The sequence below is a fragment of the Coenobita brevimanus genome, chromosome 102, assembly GCF_032717465.1.
Source record: "Coenobita brevimanus isolate Jiangsu-jjx chromosome 102, ASM3271746v2, whole genome shotgun sequence".
Lineage (NCBI taxonomy): Eukaryota > Metazoa > Arthropoda > Malacostraca > Decapoda > Coenobitidae > Coenobita > Coenobita brevimanus.
Window position 1 is genome coordinate 4,740,075 of NC_137055.1, and position 20,854 is coordinate 4,760,928.

The 20,854-nt window shown below is 39.3% G+C and overlaps 1 protein-coding gene across 1 annotated transcript in view; it reads left to right on the forward strand.

The window, feature by feature from the left end:
• Positions 1–20,854, forward strand: part of LOC145415347 (fat-like cadherin-related tumor suppressor homolog) — a 394,573-nt gene that overhangs the window by 275,891 nt on the left and 97,828 nt on the right. The window contains exons 19-26 of the mRNA XM_080284623.1: positions 145–356; positions 1,872–2,082; positions 2,805–2,999; positions 3,205–3,343; positions 7,207–7,370; positions 8,508–8,716; positions 12,816–12,960; positions 19,424–19,585. Coding sequence (XP_080140749.1) covers positions 145–356; positions 1,872–2,082; positions 2,805–2,999; positions 3,205–3,343; positions 7,207–7,370; positions 8,508–8,716; positions 12,816–12,960; positions 19,424–19,585 — 1,437 coding nt within the window. The remainder of the gene's footprint in view (positions 1–144; positions 357–1,871; positions 2,083–2,804; positions 3,000–3,204; positions 3,344–7,206; positions 7,371–8,507; positions 8,717–12,815; positions 12,961–19,423; positions 19,586–20,854) is intronic.

Below are 20,854 nucleotides of genomic sequence, written 5' to 3' on the forward strand. Positions count from 1 at the left end.
GAGAGTTGGGGAACAATTTTATAACCGGTTATGGAGCCACTTGGTCGTACCAGTGCCACCGCGAGGAAGCGTCCTTCCTCTGCCTGATTTCCCTCTCCTGTACCTTTTGACAATTCTAAGGCCATGAATGCAATTTCGTGGCAGGTGTGGTGAAAACGGACGCCCTGTTGGATTATGAGGTAGCACATAGCCACAATGTAACAGTGAGAGCAAGGGACCCTTCCACTGGCAGTAGCACTGACGCTGAGGTTACTATCACCGTTGTGGACATCAACGACAACCCACCAATTTTTACACAACATATCTTCAGAGGCGAGGTGTCAGAGGCAGCGACACGGGGGCAGGTGGTGCTCCAGGTGAGTTTTAAATTATTTCACAAAACTTTAGTAGTTCCTGATAATTTAATTTCAGTTACATCTGCACCCTTACTGAATTCACAGACGACTTTTGTAAACTACGTAACTAAATCTTGTTTTGTTCATATCTGTACTATAAAAGCAACTGTACTTCTCTCTGTGTGTATGTGTACACTTGCAAGTTATCTTGCAGGTGGAACTTGGTAGGTTGATTGGTGGACGGATGTGTGGGGTAGGTGGGTGGACAGGTGGAGTGGGTGGAGGAGGAAGGGTGGGGTGGGGTGGGATAGGATTGGTGGGTGAATGTATTTGGTGGGTGAGATGGATGGTTTGTTGGGTTTTTGGGGTGGGGCGGGTGAATGGGTGGGCTGGGAGGGTGGGGTGAGTGAGAGGGCAAGGTGGTTAGGTGGGTGGGCTTTGTGGGTGAGTGGTCAGACTAGACTGGTTGGACTTTGTGAATGCGTGGGTTGAAGTGTGGCTTCCCAGAGAACAGGACAGGAATAGGATCACTAAATGAAGTGGGCAGGGATGTGGAATGATGAGTGGGTGGGTAGGTGGACAGGGGGAAATGGATTCTTTGGGAAGTAGGTCCACAGAGTAAACAGGTCCATGGTTGGACTAGATCCATGTAGGAAAATAGGTTCAAGGGGATTATGTCCTACGGGGAAATTGGCTGAAATTGAAACATAGATCCAGTGGATATAGCAGGTCCATGTGGGGACTGATGTTTCCTCATTGGAGAAAAGTAGGTCCATGGGGAGGAAATGCATCTATGGCGAAAGTCGTTCCATAGGGAAAACAGGTCTCAAAAAAATAGGTTCGGGGGAGAGACAGGTCCTTATATGGAACGTACGTCTTTGGAGAAATTGAGCTTTGGGGAAATTTTGTCCTCTGGGATTAATTGACCCACGGGGGAAATAGGTCCATCTGGTGAAAGTGGTCCCATGGGGAAATAGGTCCTTGGAGGAAAACAGATCCAGGGGGGAAATTGGGTACATAAGAGAAGAAAAGCCTCTGGCATAAAAAAAAAAAGGGCCCATGTGAAAAACAGACCCATGGGAGAAAATAAGTGGCTAGGGAATGACCTCTAGGGATTGTAACGTGAGATGAGCTTGTGTTAGTTGTCCTGAAGTACGAGTATGATCAGTTCTCTAACCGTGTCTTATTTAGCTTCCGCTTCCTTGAAACCAAAGTATTTAGCTTCCTCTGGCCATACCTGAACATCCAGACTTCAGAGCATATACTTAAACTTTAAATCGTCAAGTGGATGGGAAGCCCTTAACTTTAGGTGGTTAGGTATGGACCGATTATGGTTGATAATGTATGATTATGCAGCATTCCCAATTACAGACTGTAGTCAGTAAAGATATGAGGAAGCCAGAACATTATCTTCATCACATATGTCGGCAATAATTGAGGGTTTTCCTTTCGTTCCTTTAAGCATGTGATGTATTTTTCAACTGGTCATGGTGACATATCTCAGGGAGTCTTACGGTGCTTCCTATGCTCGTGCAGGTGTCGGCCTCAGATGTAGACACTGGACTGGGTGGGCAGATTCAGTACCATTGTGAGGTTGACTGTGACTCTTTCGAGGTGCGGAGGGACGGCGAGGTCAGAGTGGCAGGAAAACTGGACGCAGAAGCACAACCACAGATGAGCCTGGTGGTGGTAGCTACTGATGCTGGTCAGCCACATCTCTCGGCTACTGCCAGTGTTATTATCACTGGTGAGTTATGGCTTCCCCATTTGTACCACAGCAGGATCCTCAGCACACACATTAAACATAGACCAATACATGGCCCTCATCACAATACTGTATCCCTTATGAAATTACTTACGCGTGCAAGCATACATACTTACATACGTACATCCATCCATCCATCCATACATACTCGTACCGGTACATACATACAGTACATACACATCTATCTATCTATCTGTTTGTCTGTCTATGTATGTATCTAAATGTCTGTCTATCTATTCACAAGGAAAATAGGAAGCATTTAATATCTTTAGTACTTTATTATATTAGTGTCTGTAGAAGAGAGTTGACTGTGACTGAGTACAATACCCATCCTGTTTATAAACACTGAGGAGGACTGGCGAGATTCCTTGAGAGTTGAACTGACTGCTGAACAATAAAGGCAAGAGTATTAAGGAATTAGGTGCAAATAAACTCCCTACAGATTTTAGATGGATTTTAAAATGTATAAATTTTGGTACGGCATGGTACAGTATAACAAAAAAGTTGTGTTATTTGCTTTATAAATAATATATATATGATTATATTTATGAGTTCATATTATCTGTGGTCCCGAACGTTGTCACTGATGGCAACAAAAATGGTTTTCTGCCCCCACCCCAAAATAAAAATTATTTGTAAGTTTTTTAATAGCAGGTGAAATTTTCAACACACGAGCCTCCGTGTCACAGTTGGGTGTGTTTCAGTGGCAGATTTCAACGACAACCCTCCCGCGTGGCGGCAGGACAGCTACTCGTGTCGTGTGTCCGCCGAGGCTCACCCAGGTCACGTCGTCACCACCATGACCGCCCATGACCCTGACGCTGGCCAAATCACGTCTCTGATGTACGCCATCCACTCTGGGGACCCTGGCGACATCTTCACGGTCGGTCCACTCACAGGTTAGGCGCACAGTCTGTCTAGATCTAAGATATGGCTGTGATATCATGCAGTACGAAAAATATTTCCTTTCTTCCAAGTAATAATTACATTGCTAATCAGCAAAAGTAATAGAACATAGTATTTATATGTGTTAACATGTAACACTTAGATAGCCAAAGTAAAGACTAACGTTAATCCCTGTGAAGTAACTGTGTGACTGTGCAGGTGTGGTAACAGTGACGTCCCCTCACAAGCTGCGTAACATGGCGTCCCTCAACCTGAACATGTCGGTCAGTGATGGTGTCCATGCTGCCTTCACTGACCTTCACGTTGCTGTTCTCCCCTCCAACCAACACGCTCCCAGGTAACATCACTTTGTAGTTAACTGGCAGAGGTATTCGGCATTGCCATGGTAAAACCTTATGATCATGCACACCAGCATTGCCTGGGACCCTGGATGGCCAATTCCCCTTTGAGAGAAAAAGGCTTCCCGGGTCCCATTTTACCTGTTTTATGTTCCTCCTTGAGCATACCTCCCTAAGGATATATTAACCATGGTCCTTTTCTTACTATGAACCTGTTTTTCCATTATCCACCCATGCACCAATGCTGCCCACTCCACTAACCCGTAAATCCATCAGACCCATTGTCACTAATAATGATTTATATGTCTGGCTACAGCTAGACGCCATAATCCCATAAGGGGTGGCTGTTTGTCCTTGAGTTAGTGTTTTTATAGGGAGGGGCACTAACCCTCTGCGAACCCACTTGTTGCCACGTAGGGAACACCTGTGGGTTGGTTAAATGGTTACCACTCAACATTCTAAATGGTTTCCTGTAAGTCAGGAAACCATTTACAACAGTGGGTGGTAACCATGTAACCAAGGTAGGTAAAAAAAAATAATATATGGTAATTGGCTACGATGTTTCCACCATAGTGACTTGATTATTTCCAGTTAGCTCTTATCATGGCCATCAGGGGTGCCACTTTAGCAACTGTAATGTATACATCTAAATTCGACGTAAAGAGTTACACCCATCAGACCTGTTTAGTGAGTTCTGTGTGCATCCCACTCGATCTTCTCTGCGGACAGACTGACAAACAAACAAGCTTTCTCTTGTGTATCTGTCTGTCTATCTATCGATTCACACACACACACACACACACACACACACACACACACACACACACACACACACACACACACACACACACACACACACACACACACACACACACACACACACACACACACACACACACACACACACACACACACACACACAGTTTAATATATCACCCTCCATTCGGCAAAAGCCACCATGCAGTACTAAATTGCAACTTTAGGATAGCATATGACATAGTTAACAGCAATGAAAGTTACAAAAAGAGCCTAAACTATAAAAAGGGAAATTATCATGACCTAAAGAAGTACTTCTTAGAAATTGATTGGGAAAAGGAGCTTAGAGGACAAGATTTAAATGCTGTATATAAAAAATTCTGTGAATTTTATGAAATAGGAGTCCAGAAGTACATCCCACAGCACAAAGAAGCAGAAAAGAAAATAAAGAAATGGTTCAATACAGAATGTAAAAAATCAAAAGAAAGAAGAGATTTGTTGTGGAATAGATACAGAAGACACAATAGTGAAAGGGCATATAATAATTACAAACAGGCAAGAAACGATTATACAAGAATAAGGAGGGAAGGCCAAAAGTTTGAGGAGGATATCATAAATAAAAGTAGTGATCAACCGAAGCTATTTTACAGCTACATCAGAAGCAAAACCAAAGTAAAAGATAAAATACAATCCATTACGGACGAGGGAATCACCTATACACAAGAGAAGGATATTTGTGAAGCACTAAATAAGAATTTCCAATTAGTTTTTACAGAAGAAAAACATTCTGAGAAGGACTATTTGGAACATGCATGTCCACGCATACTACCAGATATACAAATATTAGAAAAAGTAATACAGGAGGAGTTAAGTAAATTAGACAGAGGAAAAGCAAATGGTCCTGATGAAATTTCATGTTTGGTGCTACGAGAATGTGCAAAGGAGTTAAGTAAACCATTATTTTTAACTTTCAAGAAATCCTTGAGTCAAGGTAAACTACCTGATATTTGGAAGAAAGCAAACATTGTCCCCTTATTCAAGAAAGGAAACTGACAAAATCCTCTCAATTTCCGACCAGTATCACTGACCAGTGTTGTAAGCAAGGTATTAGAAAAGCTTATAAGAAAAGCTTGGGTAAATCATCTAGAAGAACACAATATGATAACAGAAAGACAGTTTGGTTTCAGAAAAGGAAAATCATGTGTTACTAATCTTTTGAGCTACTATGACAGAGTAACAGACACAATACAGGAAAGAGAAGGATGGGTGGACAGTATCTATTTAGAATTCAAGAAAGCATTTGACACAGTACCACACCAAAGACTTTTATGGAAACTGTACCATCAAGGAGGAATGCGAGGCAAACTGTTTTGTTGGATTCAAGATTTTCTCATAAAAAGAGAAATGAGACCAGTACTAAGGGGAAATTACTCATCATGGAAAGAAGTGACTAGTGGAGTACCACAGAGCTCAGTGCTGGCACCAATCATGTTTTTAGTGCATATAAATGATGTAGATAGTAACACTGGAAATGAAAGCTATCTAAATATGTTTGCAGATGATGCAAAAATACAAAGGAGAATTACTAACACAGACTTTTGTAAAGAGCTACAGGAAGAATTAAATAAACGTCATGAATGGAGTAATACATGGCAAATGGAATTCAGTGTGGGCAAGTGTCATGTAATCAAGTTTGGTAAAAGTGGAGAAAGACCTGATTGGGATTATACGTTAGGAAATAAAACCCTACAGACATCAGAAAGAGAGAAGGACCTAGATGTGATTATTAATAACAGACTATCTCCGGCTGACCACGTCAGTGAGAAGGTACGGAACATGTACACACTGCTTGCAAATATGAGAATAGCATTCACATACATAAATGAAGACATGCTAAGAAGGATAATAACATCATTCATCAGATTAGCCCTGGAGTATGCATCATTAGTCTGGAGTCCTCATCTCAAAAAACACATAGACAAAAAAAAAAAAAGCTCAAAGGGCCGCTACAAGATGGGTACCAAGCTTAAGGGATCTAAGCTACGAAGAAAGACTAAATAAACTGCATCTACCAACACTACAGGAGAGAAAGAAATGAGGTGACATGATAATGCTATATAAATGCATATCAGGGAAGGAGAAAATAGACATAAATGATTACTTAACATATGTGGAAGCATCAGCAAGAGGACACTGCAAAAAACTGCATAAGAAGAGAGGTGATAAAGACGTAAGGAAATTCAGTTTCCCAAACAGAGCAATTGATCAATGGAATGCACTACCGAATGAAATAGTGTGTGCCAAAACAATTCACAAATTTAAGGATATGTACGATAAATATGGTTTAAGACACGGAACAGTACGAGCTTGACTCATTCCTGTAAAGATACAATTAGGTAAGAACAATTAGGTAAGAACACACACACACACATATTATATAAATAAATATATATATATATATATATATATATATATATATATATATATATATATCATCTCATCTCATCAGCCGTTTGTGTGTCCACTGCAGGACCGGCCTATCCCGACCGAAGTGGGGACGATACAGCCAATGTATCTCTACCAAGTGGCTTAGGCTGTCTAGTAGAGATTGTATGTAGGATGAGAAGCGCTTGTAAGTGTAATTTTAGTGCTGGAGTGGCCTTGGATATATATATATATATATATATATATATATATATATATATATATATATATATATATATATATACCTAGGCTGCTTCCGTCAAAGGCTGAGATATGATCTAAGACTGGTATATTTCCCAAATCTCTTAGCATGACCAGAATCCACATTTATAAACTCTGTTAAGAGCTGAATTGTGTATTATATTTCTTGTGTTTACGTTGGACTTCACTCATGCAGGTATTACAGTTTCTGAAAGCTTCAGTCAAATTAGAGTGAATATCAGAGTGGAAAAATAAGAAAAATAAAGCGCTCTGTGATTAAAGGTAATTGTTAAGAAATTCACAGTCAAATTAGGCAGAATTATTAAATAGGGAAAAGCGAAAAAATCATCTGTGTTAATACTTAAGCTGAGACTTGTTTAACCAGTAAGTTGGTTAGGATCCTTGATCAATTCTTGCCCAGGTTCAGCCAGCATCAGTACGAAGCACAGGTGGAGGAGAACACTGAGCCCGGTGAGTTGGTGCTCAGTCTGGGGGCTCACGACCTCCATGCTCATGGCTTGACGGCGCTCAGTTACCAGATCCTCTACCAGAGCTCGGAAACTGCCTTCACCATTGACAAGGAAGGTATTGTTATATTGCTTCCTATAAACTTGTCTGTAATATTCTATATTATTTAATACTAATTTATTTCAACTTTGCCTTTAACATTCTAATTTATTTTTACATTGTTTCCTTATGTTTTGCCTCTAATATTCTAGTTTATTTTTGCATTTTTCTCTAGATTTGTCTTTAATACTTCAATTTATTTATACTGTATATTGTTTCGTATATATTTTCCTTTTATGTTGCAGTGTATTTTTAGGTTATTCTAATGAAGTTGCCTCGAATATTCTACTTTACATTGTGTTATTTTTTATTTACCATTAACATTCCAGGTCCTTTTTATGGTGTTCACTCTCATCTTAAATGTCAGGACCAATTTGCCTAGCCCCGGGCTCCTATGCTCCTCATGGAGCAACATAGGATTGGATGATGGATGGATGGATTTTTATAGCGTTCCCTTTAATTTGCATATCATATTTTAATGTATTTTTACATTTTCCCAATATTTTTGTCTTTAATATTCTAATTTGTTTTTGCCTCCCAATTCAGATTCTCATCATTGTCATCGCTACCATAATCAAGTTTCCAATGCTTATTCTGGGTAAGCAGTTTAAGACCTTGGCCATTTGCTTTTCTCTTATGATGCACATTCAAGGGGAAACGAAATCTCAAGTAAGCTTTTTTTTCCTTCCTGTGCCATAGGAGGTATGAAGCTGCTTGCACCATCAGCGCTGGGTGGTGGAGTCGCTAAATTTCTTATCAGAACAGTGATTTTATTTTTCATGGGTACCTACCACTTTAAGACACACGGAGTCCCTCATCTTCAAAGGTGTACAGTTTCCTTATGAGAGCGTCACAGTTAAAGTTCCAACACCAAATTTTTTAACGGTAAATTTATGATTAAAATGAATAACTTATTAACTTTCATTGTGAAGGCTTCTTAATTTAGTGTATTCTCATTGCCTCTCAATTTTATACATGCTGAGAAAGCCTTCCTACAATGAAGGGGTTAATCTCTTTACTGCAGTACATGAGGTATTTCTTAAATTGAATAAAAATAGTTTATTTCTACAAAAAAAAAAAAAAAAAAGAATGAGAAAAGAAGTTATCACAGGACAGAGATGATGAATAGAAGGATGAACCATGTGGTGCTTCTAGGTAACTTATACACTGCGACCCCCTTGGACCGCGAGACTGTCCCCCTCCACACACTCAAGCTGTCCGCCACTGAGCAGGGTGGGAGGGCCAGCTTCGTGGAAGTGCGTACCACGGTCATGGACGCCAACGACAACGCGCCAGTGTTCACGTTGAAGGAGTACCAGGCCAACATCAACGCCCACGCTGCTCCCGGCACCAGTATTTTAAAGGTAAGCGTTCATATTAAGCGTATTTAAACATCCCAAGCACCTTTCAGCTCAGTGTCTGTTTGTTGCTGGGTGGGAGGGTTGATTTGACTAGTAACCCAGGACACTTATTCCTGCCTCATAATTAAGGCTCACTGATTTTTTTGCAACCACAACAATATTATGCTAGTTATGGGAGTGGCACATTTCTCCCAGGTGAAAGCAAACCGAGTAGAGCAGTGCCAGGTAGTACAGTGGTCAGAGTGCCACACTTAGGTTCAGTCCATAAATAGTCTATTGCCAGACGCCCTAATCCCGTAAGGCAGTGTTTCCCAAACTTTTTTGGCCGCGACCCGGAATACAGAATTTTTGGGGCCTGGCGACCCTCAGGGCGGAAGTAATTTCAGTGTTTCTTCATTTAGTTTTATCCAGTAAAATTTATCAGATAAAACGCAATGGACACACAGCTAATTTCCTGTTCCAGAGTTTTAATGATGCTTTTTATTCCAAAATTGTGATGTAAATATATTTGCATTATTTTGTATTTTTATATTTTTTTTATTTGTTTATATATATATATATATATATATATATATATATATATATATATATATATATATATATATATATATATTTTCAAACTATAACGCGACCCTCAGGAGTATTCCTGCAACCCTCACTTGGGGCGCCACCATGGCTTTGGGAACCACTGCTGCAAGGGATGGCCACAAACAAATTTCCTCCACGTCAACTTGTCCTCTGCCATTTGGCCGCCCTCATTCTATTTGGCCGCCCTCATTCCAACTCACACCCTCCTTTCTCATATATCTTTCCACCCCATCCTTTTTGTAATCCTTAGTCTCCTCCTCCTCCTCTCCCCCTCCAACTCACTCACAAAGCAAATAAAGGCAGATAATTTTTTATCATCATATGTTATTAAGGGGAATATTCTGGTCATATACCCCTAACTGTGTCAAACTTCGGTGGCCCAGCCTTGCTCCCCAGCACACGTCATACTCGGATGGAGTCTGCCCGTTTGTAATGGTAGATTGATATTAGCTGCACGTAGAACTTCATTATAACTACTGATTAAAAATTTATTGGCGGACTTTCACTCGTATTATATTTCAAAGGATGTTTTTCCGATGTCTTATGGTTTGGTTCGCATGGTACTAACCTTCATTTCAGTCGCCAATCATTAAATCACAATATTCAATAATCTGTCCATTTCAACCATAGCAGCCTTATACCAAGGAAAATGTGGAGTTAAAACATAGCCTATCAATATAACGGACCAATTATAAGAGAAAGAGACACCGATAATTAGAACTTGGCTCTGATCTTCAAAATTATCGAACCTTACCATTCCGAGAAACAAAGATGTATCATGTGGCCCTATCATCATCATCATCATCATCAACCAGTCTTTCAGAGGGCTTGAAAAGAATTACTTCAGTGAGATACTACCCAGAGTTTACCCAAATGAATGAGCCACACTTCAATTCACTCACTGTTCAAACCATCAGAATCCTGGCTTCCCTTGGCATACTGCGGTCCTAACACAGATACTTTTCGAAGCGCTGTTTAAGGTCATATCACATAACAAACCTCATGGGACCTAACCCATCAGAGGAAGCTACATTTTTCGATCCTCACCTGGGCATTCTTCAGTCCTAATCGTGACAGTTATAAAGCGAAAAATTTCAATATAGAATGGCTTTTTTTTTTTTTTTTTTTTTTTTTTTTTTTTTTTAGAAAGTTTACTCTGACTTTCAGATTTAAGACTTTCCTCTTATCTCTTATTATAAATTTGCGAATGAAATGCCATAGAAATAATACTTGTAATTGTGAATACTACCCACAGGATTAGTTTACATTTAAGCACAGATTTTGAGTGGCAATAACTACGGTAAAACAAAGCAAGTTTTGTGTAGATACGACTAGGTATGAAACTTCTGAAACAGCAAAATGTAGATGCCTCAGCCTCCTCCTCCACCACCACCACCACTAACACCTCCTCCTCCTCCTCCTCCTCCTCCTCTTCCTCCTCCTCCTTATCATCATCATCATCATCATCATCATCATCACAACATGCTTTTCCATGATAACAATAAGAGATGGGGGCAATTCAAAGACAGAAGACAGAGAGCAGTACAGGATAATCACTTAGGAGGGTACCCAATAAAATAAGACATTTATCATTTCATTTATCATTCAAGCCGTCAGATTAACTGCTTGCTAGTTCTGAGCCACAAGGAAACTGAAAATATTGACATTAACAACTTTCGTAGCATTCATAAACTGCGTTTTATGCAGGCAGATGTCGTGTGAAAATAACTTTGACGTACCATCAAGTGCTTGCTGAACATTGTTAGGCTTCGATTTTGCCGTAAATGAGGAAAGTAATAAGCAATTTCTCAAGAACTGTGGAAAGGTGGACTGTCTCAATACTGTACTTTCCTTATTTTCAAAGAAATCGAAGCACATCATTGTTCGGGAAGTACCTTATATAATATCAAAGTTATTTACGCGTGATAATTTTCTATTTTAAGTGCGATTTGTGCCAATGCTACAAATATTTTCACTGTCGATATTTTCAACTTCCTTGTAGTCCAAAACTCGCAGTGGCCAGTGACTCAACTCCACTCCCTGGATGAAACCATTCTTACTAAACAAGCTTCATTGTAACGCATCGTTTTTGCAACACTGTGGGTTGATTCAGTTCCATCAACTTCTAAGATCAAAAAAGGATGTAACCCTTAATATTTACCTGCACAGTCAGGATATGTGTTTGCCTACTGTTCCATAGCGTATACTTCACAATGAGGATATGTTCGTCACTTTCCTCCCTGACGCATCGCATCAAAGAGAAATATCTGTCAGCAGAGAAACATGAAACATACTAGGCGTCTGAGCTCGGGAATATTAATTAGGAAAAGAAAATGCAAAGTCGTACGGGTGACATAATTAGTCGACGTTTGTTCTCGATTGTGCACCTAGATTCACTCATCATCCATCCTGTTGTGTTCTCCGCCAGTTGTTTTACTTCCTCAATGTCCTTACCTCGGTGCTTCACAAACTTATCACTCTTTCAGACCTTTTAATTGCCCTTCAGAGCCTTCTATTATCTTTATGCTCAAGTGCCTCTTCCCTTTCCTACTACCTCAACACATAATTTCTCTCCGTGTGCCCCTACTGTCAAAACATACACTCTTCTACACATATACACTCTTCTGAGGCAGAAATTAGTGCGCGCACACAGTGGCGAAACTGGAGTATAATCCATGTTTCATTTTCCTCTCTTTTTTATTTTCCCAGCCTCTCCTTCTGGTAATGATTAAACTCTTCTCAGTCTGACTGAGGGATGAAACATTTTTATTCAGTTACCTCCCCTCTTTTCTTTGCTTTTATTTGATTTATTATCTTAGTTCTGTTATCATTTCTGGCTGACTCATGCGAAGACTGTTAGCAAAAATGGGAATAAATTTGATCATTATTTAATGTGAAATTTCACATTTTACTTAATACTTATTGTCGTACAAGATTCTTGAATTATTACATAATTGTTATTGTCGTCCGAGCTTCTGGCGAATTTAAATTACACGTTGTTCAGGTCTCCTATATTATGCGAGAATTACATTTTCTTATTTATGTGGCAGTAATATACATATATATATATATATATATATATATATATATATAAACTGATGACTAGATCTTTCTCTTTCTTGCTTAAACACTGATACTATACCCATCACCTGGCAATTTGTCTCTAAAGCCCCGCTTTCTCACCCACCACACGGCAAGAGGAAGGCCGTTGACTTGAGGCCAGTACTTCAGGAAGGGGTCGGGGCTTCAGAGGCACATTGCCTGATGGTGGGTATAGAACATTATTAACCAGCTCAGCCCGAAGATGTATTTATATTTCTTGTTACCGTCAGACTTCTTTAGTCAACTGATGAGAGAGTATATAACTGAATGGGTTTATTACAGGTTTGGCAAACCATTTCACTACAGGAGGTCTCCTGTAAGCTGAATGATATTGTCTTGAGGCAGCAGGCACAAACCAATAAAATATGTAATTCAAGGAATTACAGTACGTGGTTTAAGTGATGCTTTTCAGGTGGAAGCGAGTGATGCAGACATCGGTGTGAACAGTGAAATACAGTATTTCATATACGAAGCCAGCAGCTCGGAGGCGGTGACACTATTCAAGGTCGACCCCTCCAGCGGCCAAGTCACCCTCGCCCGCAGTGCTAAGGGTCTGGGTAAGTCAGCCTCGCCTGTACTGTCTGTTAGTGTTTTCCTGTAGGGTTTCGAGACTTTCTAGCATCTCCTCCTTACCAGTTTACTTCTGCATAATCAGTACGTGATAATATGAAAGGGGGATAACATAGAAAACAATATCGGGTGAAAAATGCTGTTGAAATATTTAAGGATGAGGTGCTAGAAAGCTTACGAAATTAAAGGGAGTATGGGCCTGGATCTATAATATAAATGTAAACAATTTTATTTCACTTGAAGTGCACAAACTGTATCACATCATCTAAACCAATGCTGTCTAATAAAGAGGGATGGTTGCCTCATTTGTCGAGCACTGCCACTTATAATAGTTCGTGGACCGCCACACAGGCAACTCCTCCATGCAGGTGCTTTAGTTTGGTAGCATTGTAAACTAAGAGCGATTGATGGCGGTCTGAGTACGTATGCCACATTCACCACGTGTCTGAAATGAAGGTATTCCTCTTGCAGAGATACCATAAAGAATTTATATTATATCTGGTGGCGATACATTTTACAAAGCAACCTTTCATAAAACAACAGTTAAGCTAACAAAATTAGTGTTTTTCCTTCTTGGCTTTGTTTAGCATATAAATATGAGAATACTTAAAAACCCGAGAAGATAATTTGTTATATGCTCTACACACCTCCAAGGCTCTTGGAAAGACCCTAAGATAATACTTATTTTAGGGAAAATCAAAGTGTATTACTGAGGACCTTTACTTTGCAACATGATAATGCCAATAACATCAAAACATAATCGTTTGAAGGCACAGAAGGTAAGATACAGAGATAAATTAGTTTTCTGAAGGACACTTTGTTACTATTTGCAGAATTAGAAGATCAGATATACTGGAACTCAAAGAGGAAGGATACTGATAGAGTAATTTTCTGGTAATTTTAGGTCATTTATAAAAAGTATTGACTTGTTCTGTGGGTAGATCAGTGCTCGGAGATGATATCCGAAGGTGATAACCGGCATTAAATTTTTCAGACAGATATTTCAGAAAATACAGACAGATTATTATTATTATTATTATTATTATTATTATTATTATTATTATTAGTATTATAATTATTATTATTATTATTATTATTATTATATTTTTTTTTACGGAAGATGAACGGAGGACGGAAAAACAAATGAAATAAAAAATAATCCATACACCAGATTACAGGTGTCCTCCACTGATAAAAAGTTGGACTTGAACTGCTGTAGGTTTAAGTTTGGGGAGAACTGTTCTGGGGAAGCGAGTTCTTTGCCTTTCAGAATCAAGAATAAAAGAATTCTGCATAGAAATAGGTGTGGTAGAGGAAAGCAACATAGATATAATGTAGAAAGAGGTTAGAAAGATTGCCATAGTCCGACTGTTTAAAGGAAATCATATTTGGAACACTAATAAGTAAAGACGTTGCTTATATATATATATATATATATATATATATATATATATATATATATATATATATATATATATATATATATATATATAAGTAACTTTGGGTCTGGTTAGTACTTGGATGGGTGACCGCCTGGGAACACCAGATGCTGTTGGCATCCCTACGTGTCAAGTGGGGTTGGTGGAGGATTAATGCCCTTCCCTGTAAAATAATTAACTCTAAGCCCTTGGCCACCCCGTTTGGGATACATGGCGTCTGGCAATGAAATGAAATGAATATATATATATATATATATATATATATATATATATATATATATATATATATATATATATATATATGAATATATATATATATATATATATATATATATATATATATATATATATATATATATATATATATATATATATATATGAATATATATATATATATATATATATATATATATATATATATATATATATATATATATATATATATATATATATATATACATACAACAGCTATCTCAAGCTTGTAAACGTGCACAGCGATATGTGAAAGTACTGTATGTAAACGAGAAGTTAAAGGACACGATTGTTTCCGACGGTAAAAAGTGAGTTAGTTAAGCACTTAGAACAACTCTTTCAGTCGATGCAATGAATGGGTACTTCACTGTGGACATTCCTTGTGGCGTGCTTTTAATGCCTGCATAAAATCAGTTTTGAATTAATGTTTTAATATGTATTCAGTGCAAAGTCTCTAGCAGGTAGGAAAAATGCTTAGCAGAGCACACTGAACTACGTTAAATATTTGAGAAGCAAAAAGTTCCCTTTTCTCCCGTGTCGCTAATTTTGCACCCGCATCAGAAATATTGTTCATTAGGACTGGTGCTGTAGTGTTTTCCCAGATGAAGGACATTGTGAGTAAGCTGCAGGTTGGACAGGACTCTGATGTAAGTAACTAATAAGTGTATGTCATTGTAAATATTAAAACATCTCACCTCCCTTGTCACTAAGTGTGCGTGACCTTTCCCCTCCCAAAAATAAGCCTATGGTAACATTTCCTGCTTTCAAAGGTGTGGGAGAGTGAGTGACTGGTTAATTAATATACATGAAACTTGGGAGTCAATAGCTGAGTGAGTGATAGTGACAGGTAATTTAATGGACATGAAAGCAAATCGTTTTTTGATAGTAAGAAATGGTAAAATAATTTGATTGAGAGAGAGAGAGAGAGAGAGATTCATTCGTACCATTGCACAAATATACTGTTATATGTATGAATGAAAAATACTAAGAAATAAAAAGGCTAATACGTGAGTTTGCAAGGGTTATGGAGTGCGTGTACGAGGTGTAATAAATTTCTGTTCATGATCTCACAAATTCATAATGAGTAGACAGTGATTAATGCCGTTGCTTGTTGTACGTCAGCCACTCTTGTAGATTCCGTTTATCAGCGGACAACACCATACCACGCTCCAGCGCACAGTAGTAAGAATAGGAGTTGGTAATGTGACCAGTTTACCATCGATTTTTTTTTTTTTTTACATATGACTGAATGATCTCTAAGATGAATAACGTCATTCCTGCCGTGCTGCGAGCCTTTTCCCCAGGTTAGGTCTAAAGTGGATGAAACCCTTGCGCCAAGCGTGGCTATAATTAGAAAAAAACTGGTTTAGTTTTTTGTACACACACACACACACACACACACACACACACACACACACACACACACACACACACACACACACACACACACACGCACGCGCGAAATAAAGCCGTTGTTGCCTCTCGAGCAGCTACTGTGTGAAGATATGTCCTCTGAATGAGGAGATTACAAAGGCAAGTATGAATGGATGGAGAATGGAATTTTTAAACCATGGTAAAATACATGTTTTACAAACGGGGTATGAGATACATGACTTGAGAAACGTGTGAAATCTAGATGGGTTGCGTGCACAGTTTACAGATAAATGTGAGATGCAAGTTAGAAAAGGACGGGAAGGAGGGGGCAGATATGGGACGGAGGATACTGCTCGTTTTTCATCTTAACATGGTCCAGATTTCTGTCCTATTACATTTTATTTCAGGTAGCTGAATGACTAAAAAAAAAAAAAAGAAAAAAAAATGACTACTATGGTTCTACGTCCTTTCCATAGCACGTCCTCGTAACTAGCATCTGAAAAAAACTTTATATGTCGTTGCAACTCATTAATCAAGGTGGAGAGGCGGCAATTCTAGGTCAAGTTAGAGTAAAAAGACAATCCTCAAGGATGGGCTAGTAATAGGCATGAGTGGAGTCTTGTTTGTTCGATTCTGGGCATAGACTTGACAGTCCATTCGCTGAGGCCCAACATACTTCTTTCACATGCCACATGTTACCACCTCACTGCCGATACCCATCATTCATACTGAAATACATGCTAGTGCTGTCTCACCAAGGGGTGGTGTTGTGGTGGAGCCTTTTTTTTTTTTTTTTTTTTTTGTAATGAATTGTTGATGAGTCTTGTGGAAGAATAGTAAAATCTGTTTTAACGCGATTCACATAATGAAACTGCTCCTTGCCCAACCCCGGTGTCCAAATAGTGTCCTTTCATAAAGTTTACTACTCCTCTGGCCCCTTAACATTTTAACCTTATGACTCTGGTGATGTATTCAGCTGATTTATTATTTGATACCTACAGATGATTTTATTTAGTATGAGGGAGATCTTTTGTAAAGAAAGTGTAATGAAGACAAAATGTAACCCCTATAGCTCGAAAAATGTCTACTACACTAATAAAATCATTTGGAAATAAGAAAAATAGATTAAGGCGTCGTTAGAGAGAACAGGTTTAATTAGAGTATTAATATAAATCACTGTGTTGTATAATCACAGTCAAAACTTCCTTTCGGATATGTATTTTTTATTTATTCTTGCTACTGCTAGATACCTTTATTCTTCTTAGGAGCACTTCTCTTGCTGGGGTGCTTAAAGGCAGCCGTCAATGATCTCTTCATTACAAGAGGTTATAACTATAGCTTTATTTCACATTTATGTGACATAGGTTTTCATCCTTTTGCAGCTTATTTCACATAGCTCAGTGGCAGAAAAAGACGATGCTACAGCTCTAAATCGTTACCATAGCACTGCTTTATGACTAGCATCATATTCCCGTGTTACAACTTAGCACTAAAGATGGCCAAGTTACAGTGAAAGGAGTATAAGCTGAATCCAACAGTCTTGAAGAAACAAATATAAAATGCAGAATGTTTTGTCACTGTGACTCCCATTGACGTATATAAATGCACCGCAATTGCAAGGTCTGTCATTTGCACATTTTTCAAATTTCGCGTGTGATTTTTGGTACGTATACATGGGACACCTTCCTCTACAAGATGCCAGGCAGGGACAATGCCTTACCCCGCATGACCTCCCCCCCCTCCCCCTGTGCCATTGTCTCGGCAATTCACCTGTTACCAGTGACCTGCCCAGTAAAGACATGTCGTGCCATGGTACGAAATTCAAGGCCAGAGTGATTCCCCAGTCGATGACAATATGGAGGACGGTGTTTACGTAGCATTAGAGGAAGAAACAGTCAGAAATGATGATCAGGTAATGTCACCCAAAAAGGTCAGGTATGTTGATGTGTTTGATCAGTGAAACAATGCTTATATTGCCTATATTACTGTGCAAAAACCAATATACTCTCGTACTGCATATAAATCCGTACCAAATAAATAAATGAATACCGTTTATGAGTGGTGTGGAATAGTTACCCTCCCATAGAACTCGTTTTCTTTGGAGCCAGCCTGATAGAAAACCCAGTAAAATAAGGGGTACTGCTACCTGTATCCAGTATTTTAAACATCAGGTGAGCGATTTCTCTATGAATTTTTAATGTTCCTCACCAAAAGCAAAGGTTTGAGCCAAAATTTTTTTTTTCCAAAATTGGTCAGGATTGGGGGGAGTCAGTGGTGGAAAATCGGTCGGGACGGGGTGGGTTAAAGTACTGCACTCCACAGACACGTTGAAAAACAACTGCACACAACACATATGACAGCATTAACTCCCCACGCGTACTGTACTCTTACTGTTGCAGTATCTGTCTATCTGTGTATTGCCAGATGCCAAACGTAAGTAAAACAACTTGATGCCGTCCACCCCTGCAAAATATACAACACAAACATGTACAACACAAACACCAAACGCTGTAGTTGTCTGAATCAGTATTTTATGTATTGCAGTCTCACCACGTAGTATCACTTCCTTTATCATAGCATCACATTTTTATGTATTCGTTGATACGTGGGTTTATGTTCCCCACTATATGAGGTGTCATGTGCTGTAGAAGGATACTGACTAAGAGAAAGTGAGCCAGGATGTAACTATAGTATATGGAAGCGTAATGTTATCAACTCACGACGGATGAAGAGATCAGCGAGCCTTCCATAATGTGTCGGAATAGCAACATGACGGTAAACATGAGTTTGAAATAGATTTAGGTCACAGTTACATTGCTTCACGATTAGGTTAGATCTGTTTGGTTAGATCTGGGTGTTATATTTTATTTTTTTTCCTTTTAGTTTTATCCACGAATCTCCAGACCCAACCTAGTGGGACCTAACCTAACTGAAAAACAAATTAACTGTAACTGTAAACATGCCTTGTTAAGACCGACATTTACCCCCATGTGAGTTACTTGTGTTGTTGAGGATCCGGGAAGAGGTGGCAGCGATATAATTCTTCACAAGTAACTCATTCATCTAGGGGATGTAATGTTCATTTACTTTATTATAGCCTTTTCGAACTGGAAGTGTTAAATACATTCTGATTAAACCCTTCCAGTGCAAGAACCCTTTTATAGGTTAAATGAATATGTCTAGTAGCAGAAAGAGTAATATAAAAAGGACATCACCCGGATTCTGAGGGCTAAGTAGGAGATGCAGACGAGAGGAATTAGTTACGGGGTAAGTAGGAGACTTAAAGGCAAAGAACTTGTTAGGGGTTAAGTAGAAGACGGAGAGGAGTGGAATTAGTTAGGGGTCAAGTAGGAGATATAGACGAGAGGACCTTGTTATATTACAGAGAACGAGGTGTATCAGTTTTTTATCCGCGGCGAAGATGGTGGCTCTCCCCGACACCACTCCGACGTGCCTGTCACCGTCCTCATCCTGCCCAGCACCTCCCTGCCCCCCCGCTGCAGCACACAATATGCCCAGTTCTTCATCAGGGAGGATGCCCCTCTAGGTCAGTAGTAGTAGCAGTAGTAGTAATGGTGGTGGTGGTTGTTCTTGGTGTCATTATAATAGCCTCAGGTTCATCTGAAATGTAAACCCAGTGAACTGCATGCTGAAGTTGCCCCTTTCCTGCATCCCACTGTCACAGTTTGGAAGATAAGGAGGGTGTCAAGGGACATTTATAGAACCGGGAAGTGGAGCCGCCCGGCCATATCAGTGCTTCCGCATGAGGGCTTCCCTCTCCAGCACCCACATGGTCATTTGATTCATTGTATGTTATTCTCACTCAGTCTTCCAGTATATCACAACGTCTTGAACACTCAACAGGTGGATTCATTGCTCCGTAAAATATGCTCACTTACACTATCAACAGAATAACATGCTTTAACCATGAAACACCTGATTAACCTGGAACGCCTGTTATTACAAAGGTTTACTCGTAGCAGACACGAGAGAGAGAGAGAGAGAGAGAGGTGAATAAATGAGTCGGCACCACACTGACTAGTATGTAAAACACTGAGTTGCATTGCGACAGACCGGCTGCCACACTGATACACGCAGAGCAGTAAGCACACTTTCAGTGGCTATGTGTTTCTTATACTGTAAAGACTATCATATCATCAAAACTATGCTGTTGGTAAAATATAAGGGCCAGTACAATGTAGTCAGCTTAATGGTATATGGTTAATACAAAAGTAACTGTGATAAATGGGAAGTTAGTCTCGGCAGATATTATGGTTATCATACCGCCAGAGAATAGTCTTTTCCATAGTGTCTAGCCCACCCTGGTTGGAATGCGTGTTTAATCCAGGGTTTTCTACACATCACACCTTGGCAACACACACACACACACACACACACACACACACACACACACACACACACACACACACACACACACACACACACACACACACACACACACACACACACACACACACACACACACACACACACACACACACACACACACATTTCATCATATCATGAAGTTTGAATATACATAAACACTGGGTGGACTGTTGAGCAGGAACACCTTTGGATTCAGGCCTTCTGACTCAGGTGCGCAAGAAAGTATGGACAGTATTATTAAAACGGAGATCACAAACTCATGTACACATTTTTAAAGATAATTTATAAAGCATTTGATGATAGGTCAGGTTTAACATTCTGGATAGCTGCTGACTACACTCTGTAATGTGTGTGATGCATGCTGATCACATCTAACAATTATAGGTGTTCCATCAATGGTCGTCAGAAAAATGAGGTGGGTTTGCTT